The sequence below is a fragment of the Pteropus vampyrus genome, unplaced genomic scaffold (genome assembly GCF_000151845.1).
Source record: "Pteropus vampyrus isolate Shadow unplaced genomic scaffold, Pvam_2.0 Scaffold77, whole genome shotgun sequence".
Lineage (NCBI taxonomy): Eukaryota > Metazoa > Chordata > Mammalia > Chiroptera > Pteropodidae > Pteropus > Pteropus vampyrus.
The window spans coordinates 2,149,018-2,156,445 of NW_011888858.1; the positions used below are offsets into that span (position 1 = coordinate 2,149,018).

A 7,428-nucleotide genomic window follows, 5' to 3' on the forward strand; every position below is an offset into this window, starting at 1 on the left:
CCCCGGGGCTCCGTGGTTTTTGTTCTCGGAGGATATGCAAGAACAAAAGAGGCCCTCTGGGTTGGGGTTTGGAGGCTGCCACGGCTGGGAAAAATCAACAGTTGTTTCTCTGCCATCCCCGCTTCTCTGCCGTCCCCACTTCTCTGCTTTCTGCCCTGATGCCTGGACACTGCTGCTGGCCGCGTAACTCATAACTCCTTCAGGCAGGGCTGTTCAGGGAACTTGCCGCACCTTCACCCTTCTCCTCCTCCTACAGGGAGCTCCACGGGCTGTGAGAGACAGCTTCTTTGTTTCTCTCAGTCCACCACCCAACACCCGGGGTTCTGACCTGTGGTAGCTCTTATGTGCGGATCCCACACTCAGACATGATGGTGTGCAGTTTGGGCGTTCTTTGTTGAGTTTTAGATGTTTAGTTTACTGTTGTTTCAAGGGGAGAGATCTGGGAACATCTCTTACTCTGCCATGTTTCTGCAGCTAAATTTCTAAACAATTTGTTTCCTATTCATACTTTATTAGGTAATGTTATTTCATCTATACAATAATGCAGTTGGAACCCACTCTATATAAAAATACTGAGTTAGGGAATTTATTCAAAATCACACACCTGGTAAATGATTCATAGAGGATACAAACCCAGGTCTATCTGATTCTGAAACTGAAGTTAAAAACTACTATATGGTATTTGTCTCTCCACAACACCTAGTTATCTCCTTAATACAAAAGCCTTAAGAGCTTATTCACTTATAAAATTGGTTTTCAAATAAGTTCATTTTCATGTAAATCTAGGTATGCCATAAATGTAGTTTAATTTGTAAAATATCAATCCATGGAGAAAATAAAATAAACTAAATAAAAAAAAAAACCTCTGGGCAGATGAAATTTGACAGAAATTATGGCTCTTACCAAATGCCTTACTTTTTCTGTCATTCATGATAAATGACACTGAATGTGGGTAAAGGAATGGAAATTGGTGGAAGTGTAATTATTTAAGGTAACCTGTTCTCTAAATTTTATTTATGTATTATAAAAAGCATTTAGATTTATCCAAAAGGCTTCACTATTTCAGTATCATGTCTTGAGAATGAGGGGATGTTGAAAAAGTAACACAAAGAATGTTTTCAATTCTCAGGGCTTATTAGAAAAGGGACCAAGGTGAAATCAGCTACTGGAAATCAGAACATGGATCTCACTGGGACAAAAAAAAGCAAAACCCACAGGTATAGGGAAGAGTGTTTCTCCAAGTCAGTCACAGCTATGAGACAACCAAGATGTTTGCAAGGATTATTAGTAAGGATAAGGAAGGCTATCATTTCCTCTTTTATTGCATGCTGGAGTCCCCAAACCTGCTAAACACATGATTACAGGTAACAGCAAAAATTGTTAACTGAAGGTCACAGCGGTGTTCCCTGGGGGTCTCGTATGTTTTTGATGTTCTGGGGGGAATAGAAACTGACAGTACCAGAGTAGGGAACTAAGTCATCTAACATCTTCTAGATTCATAACTAGAGTTTGACTGATGTGGCTTTCTGTATTTAACGCCTAAGAGGTTCTGCCAACTTCTGGATCCTCTGAGAACATTGTGCTTTCAAAGCAGCTGGCTTGACGTTGAAGACCTCTGGATCATAGTATACAATACGTACAGGAGCCCTGAAAAAGGGAAAAAAGATTTCAAGCTGAAATAAGATGAACAGAAAATGGATAACATTTCTCAAGCATCCACTATATGTTAGGCACAATGATATTATCCTATTTTGATTTTCATAAACACCTCATGAAACAGGAATCATGACCTCCATAACACAAATAATAAAATGAAGGCTCAGGGACATTACAAAAATGATCTGTGTTCAAATCCAGATTTGTGTACTGATCAAATTCCAAAGCCTTTGCTCTTTCCACAGAAAGTAAGTTCTGGAAATTTCTCAATAATTTGGTAGTGTTCAAACAAGCCAGACAGTCTTGTGGTAGACTTAAAGAAATCAAAGTTTTGAAGTTTCCACCCTTAGTACTTTACCACCAAATAATAGAAATTTTGCCCCTAGAAGAGACTCTTAGGCACTTGATCTTACTCTTCTCTTTCCTTTGTCAATGGACAGTGCTTGCTTCGTCAGCACATATACTAAAATTATTAATGAGCAAAGAATAAGCTTTATTTCATTTGATGTTGAACTTTTTTTTTTGGAAAAACACCTTATAAAAATATTTTAAATATTATATTATATAAGAACTAACATATTTCCCATTCCTTGAGCTCAAGACTTCCACAACTTTTTCAGTGTCTCCAGATTTTCTTGATGATGCTTAAAAAGGAGGATCAGGTATTACCCCTTGAAAGCAATAAAATTAATTGAGATTCCGGCAAGTTAAAAAGTCTCAAAACAAACAGGAATTAGAGGTAAATTCTTCTTCGTTAAATGTATTTTTTCATTTGTTTGGAATAGGTCATACATGTACATGATGTAAAAACACTGAAAAATTCAAAAGCCTATTTAGTGAAAGTAAGTCTTCCTCCTATCCCAGTTTCCTAGCCCCGCCCCCCTCAAAATAACCATTGCTACTAGTTTCTTGTATAGTCTTCTGAGATATTGTAAGCATATACAAGTATATACAGGACACATATGTATTTTTTTCTTGCACTAACTGTAACATATTACATGCTCTGTTCTGTAACTTATTTCACTTAACAACTATGCTAGATAATCTCATATCCACACTTACAGAGTTATCTCCTAGATCTATGTCCACTAACCCTTTAACTGTAGCCTTATATTTATAGTAAGAAGACCATAGATTTCTCACAATAAATGTAGCAAATATGAAAGATGCTTTTGAAAATTTCTCATATTTCCACAATTCTTTTCACCAGTCTTATTAGGTCAACTTTTCTTTGTCCGTAGCAGCCCCAGCCTTTCATGTCCCATCTTAGCCTTAAATTCACATACCTTGTACTTGGATTAGCCAGTTCTTGAATTCTGGGAGATGCTTCAGAATGGATAGCAGCATAAGATACTGGCCGGTAGGAATCATAAGCAGGTAAATAATCTTGATGAAGAGGCTTGGCCTTAGCTAGAGCTACTATTCGAGGGTTAGGCTTGGCAAACAAGGCAGCTTGGGATATCTACAGTGGGAACAAAAAGACACGAAAATATATTCCAAGTTTCACTACATCTCCCTCTCTTTACTTCTAATCATTTCTTTACTGCAATAGACTCCTAACTGGTCCCCCTGCTTCCATTCTTGCTCCTGTGCGATCCAACCTTCACATAGCAACTTGCCACTACAAATATGGAGGCGTGTCAAGGAAGAAGAGCAAGGGAAGCCACTGAATGTTCCAGGCTCCGTGCTGAGCACTGTGCCTTATCTGTTATTATAGCTTAACAGTCATCCTAGCGGGAACTGTTAGCTTTACATTTCCCTTGCTCACTTTGCCCCGTCCAATTTCAAGGTAATCCCAACTTTAGGACTTTGACATGTACTCTTCCCTTTACTAAATATTCTCTTCTCAGATCTTCACTTAGCTAACTTCATCTCATCATTCAGGTTTCAGGTCAAATATCCTTTCTTCAAAGAGGCTTTCCCTGCCTACCATATGCAAAGTAGCTTATTCTCATAGTCATTCATTTCCTATTTTATTTTCTTCATCACATTTATCACTGCATAACATTATTTTATCTATTTACCTATTTACTTTTTATTTCCCTCTATCTTGTTCCTTGGGCATGGTGCCTGGCCCATACTAGGCATTCAAATACTTGTTGAATGAATAAAGCTAAGGAAATTTGTCACAACACCACACAGCTAGTGTAGCAAGGCTGGGATTCAAACCCAGCTTTTACTGACGCCAAAGTTCATGCTCTTCACCTTCTACCCCCAAGTTCCTTTCCATACTTTGCAAGTAGATCTTCCTTCCTGCCAGAGACCACTCTTTCAAGATTCCCTTTTCCAATGACTTTGGCTAATGCCCTCTAAGGGCAAAATAGCACCCTAGGAAGAACCATAAGGTGAGCTGAAGGATGCCAAGGCAGTGCCAGCTTACAGGATGGATAGGTTTTTCACATGTTTCTCTTGGATAGCATAGACCCTCTATCTTGAGCCTTGGATGGGCAAGGTCTATAATTCTTGGAGCTGTGACAGCAGTCTGAGCAGAAATTGAAACCCTGTTTTCAATCTAGAGGAGAAAAATAAAATAGTATGTGTAAGTTTCAAATAATAAACATCATCTTCATCAAGGTTCCAGAGTATGGCCTGACTTTTGGACCAGACTTCTCAGCAAATCCAGCAGAAAGAATGAGAAAATCTTGCAGTAATCCACAATCATAACTGAAAGGATCGATTTCCCTCTTTGTCAAACTAGGTTGTATGGATTCCAACCCAACTTTTCAGGAACTTACTGTTAAACTAAAGGCGGAGAGGAAATGGCAATGTTGCATGTTGTCTAAGAGATCAATGATAATGCTGATTTACGGAGTGACAAACTCAGCCAAGAGGGGACAGCCTAGCCCTATCACATGAGAACACTGTAAGGGGCAGCGCTGTGCTTTGTTCTCAACTATTTTTGTCCTTTAGGAATTGGAATGCACATTATCACAAATCCCCATGCTTAAAGTTAATTTTAGTGGCTCTCTTCTAAGTCTAACAGGTAAGAAAAAGAAACCAACACCAAGAAGAAGAAAGGCAGAACTATATCCCCATAGATAATGTCATACTGGTCCCCCATGTCACTCCTCACTATCTTAATTGTGGAAATATGTTCAAATTACATGGTCTTCTACTTAAATTACTTGTATTCAAACTAAAAATTTACCGCAAGACTTTGAAGGGGAATATAAGTATTCACTGACAATAAAATACGGTTTTAATCATGGGTAGAAAAATAATATACTAGGCGTGTTTCCAGTTTTTTCTTGTGTTTTTTAAAACGATGATGATACTAACACTGAAAGTGTTTTTTACATGCATTCATTTATTCCTCACCTGGGGTATCATTTTTATTTCATTTCACTAATGGAGAAACCAAGGTATTGTGAAGTTCAGCAATTTATTTAAGTTTATGTAGTTAGTAAGTGGCAAGTGGGGATTCAAACTGAAAGCCCTATCTGTCTGTACAACAAACACTGTGAAGTACTAATTAAGTATCTTAAGGATGTCTTATGAATACAGTGTTGTTTCCTATCAGGCTCTGGGAAAATCATAGAAATATATGATAACCACTATCTTCAATTAAGGCATACAATTTAAAAGGAAATGAAACAATCACTCATTAATTAAATTCATTAGATAAATATTCCTTAATCATTTATATTATGTAAGACACAACAAAGAAAAACAGAACAATCCTTTTTCTTAAAGTAATTTCCATCTTAGAAGAACCATAAACCTATAGACAAATCATTAAGATTATATGATACCCATAAAAGAGAATAAATAAAATTTTGAGAGATTTCAAAGAAAGAACAAAAAAATCCAAGAAGATTCAGGGATAAAGAGACATGAGATTTAACTTTGAAAGACAGATCAGATTTTGACAAGTAGAGGAAAAGGAAAGATAGGGAAGATGAAGAAAGGAAGACGGAAAGGAAAGTCTGAGCACAGAGGCGAGGAAGCAGTGAGCAGGTTATTTCTGGTTAAGATTAAGGCTTTTAAATGCATTTGTAACTAGATTTGATGTGGGAGCCGTTCTTCATAGCCATCAAAGAACCATTAAGTCTTTAAATTGGAGAGGAAGCATGATCAGAGGAGGAGCTTAACCTATTAGGCATGTGTGAGAAGGACCAAAGCAGGAACGCAGAAGGCTGGAAGGACAAAAAGAAAATTATGGCCAAAAGAAAAGAAACAAGGGTATTCATACCCTACCCCATTCTAAAATATTTTTAATGTTACAATATTTTAAACAAACTGATACTTGCACAAAAATAGATCAATGTAACCAAACAGAGAATTCAGAAATATAATCAAGTATAGTAACTCAATTTTTTTTTCGTCTAGAGCTCCTTTAAAGTCTTTAAAAGTAACCAATAGTTCCCAAAGACTGAGATATTTAAGAAAATTTATCATTAATCTAAAAAAAAAAACCATTACCTTTACTATAAATACTTTTATGACAAAAACTGTATTTCCCAAAACAAATAAAGTGAGAAAATTAGTATGTTTTACATTTTTGCAAATCTTTGTAATATCTGGCTTAACAGGGCACAGTTGTTTTGGTTGAAGTATATGAAGAAAATCCAGTATCACACAATAGTTGGAAAGAGATGCATATTTAATACCCTTTCAGATAATTGTGGATATTCTTCTTTGATATTGCAAATAAAACTTGACATATGGTAGTTTCTTAAGTATCAGTTGTAATGTATAATCTGAAACTAGGTCAAGGGACTTTTCGTACTCTATTACTTTGAAATCCATTGGTCTATCTTGCACATTCAAAGAAACTTTTATGTATGCATGATTTTGAACTTGCAGATTATACTGAAAAGGCTCTGAGGAATCTTATCCATATCTAGGCTACAATTTTGAAAACCATCGCCCTAGTATAAATGACATTATAGTATATAATAATTCTGGCAATGAATAATTAGAGGCTTGGGCAATAGTGGAGGGGATTCTTACCCTTATTTTATATAAAAATATACTTCAAAAAGATTAAGGAATTAACTCTTTTAAAATAAAAATAAATCATTAAAATACTAATGAGATATTTTTATTATATAATTAATATTATGTAAAGTAAATAATACCTAATATTGTCAAGGGTACAGTGAAAAAGGAGGCCCAAATAATATAAGTAAATATGTAAATCAAAATCATTTTTGTTGGAACACATTTTGGGATTTTATATGAATCGCCTCAAAATGTTTGTGTACTTCATCCAGTAATTTTACTTCTAAAATTTTCATTCTCAGAAAATTGTCAAGATTGAGAATATGAGGAGGAACATGTTGATAGAATGACCTCATAAATTCATACAGTAAATCAGACAAATCCTGTGAGACATCCAAAGTACATGTGAATAATACCAAAGGTATCTGCTAGATATAAAATAAGAGTCTTAAAATTTAAAATCTATTGAGTCAAAGATTTTAAATATTCAAACAGGTTGATAGCCTGAGTAGGAGTTTCTGACATCTGAAGAGATTAAGTGAGCTATGAAAGCAACCCCCTTTCTAAGTTTTATAAACCTGACAAAGTTAACTATAGAAAGAGACTGTTTATGACATTCATGGAGGTAAAAGGACTTCCCACAGTTCATCTAAAGTCTCTAGTGGCAAGTAACCTCAGGTACCTGTAATAGTAACTTGACTTCCTTTGTGGGCATGTGCTATTTTTAAATTCCGAGAAGATTCAGAATTAACTGTAAAAAAATAAGCTAAGATAATCAAATCATAGAATTAATAATTGTGTTAAGAAGAAGTATGTGCGCAATCTTGA

At 35.7% G+C, this 7,428-nt stretch overlaps 1 protein-coding gene across 1 annotated transcript in view; it reads right to left on the minus strand.

Moving 5' to 3' along the window:
* Positions 1-1,304: 1,304 nt before the first annotated feature.
* THEGL (theg spermatid protein like) overlaps positions 1,305-7,428 on the minus strand; it is a 51,090-nt gene continuing 44,966 nt past the window's right edge. The window contains exons 7-9 of the mRNA XM_011362671.2: positions 4,037-4,168; positions 2,943-3,118; positions 1,305-1,647 (exon numbers count right to left, since the gene is read on the minus strand). Coding sequence (XP_011360973.1) covers positions 1,533-1,647; positions 2,943-3,118; positions 4,037-4,168 — 423 coding nt within the window. The 3' untranslated portion in view covers positions 1,305-1,532. The remainder of the gene's footprint in view (positions 1,648-2,942; positions 3,119-4,036; positions 4,169-7,428) is intronic.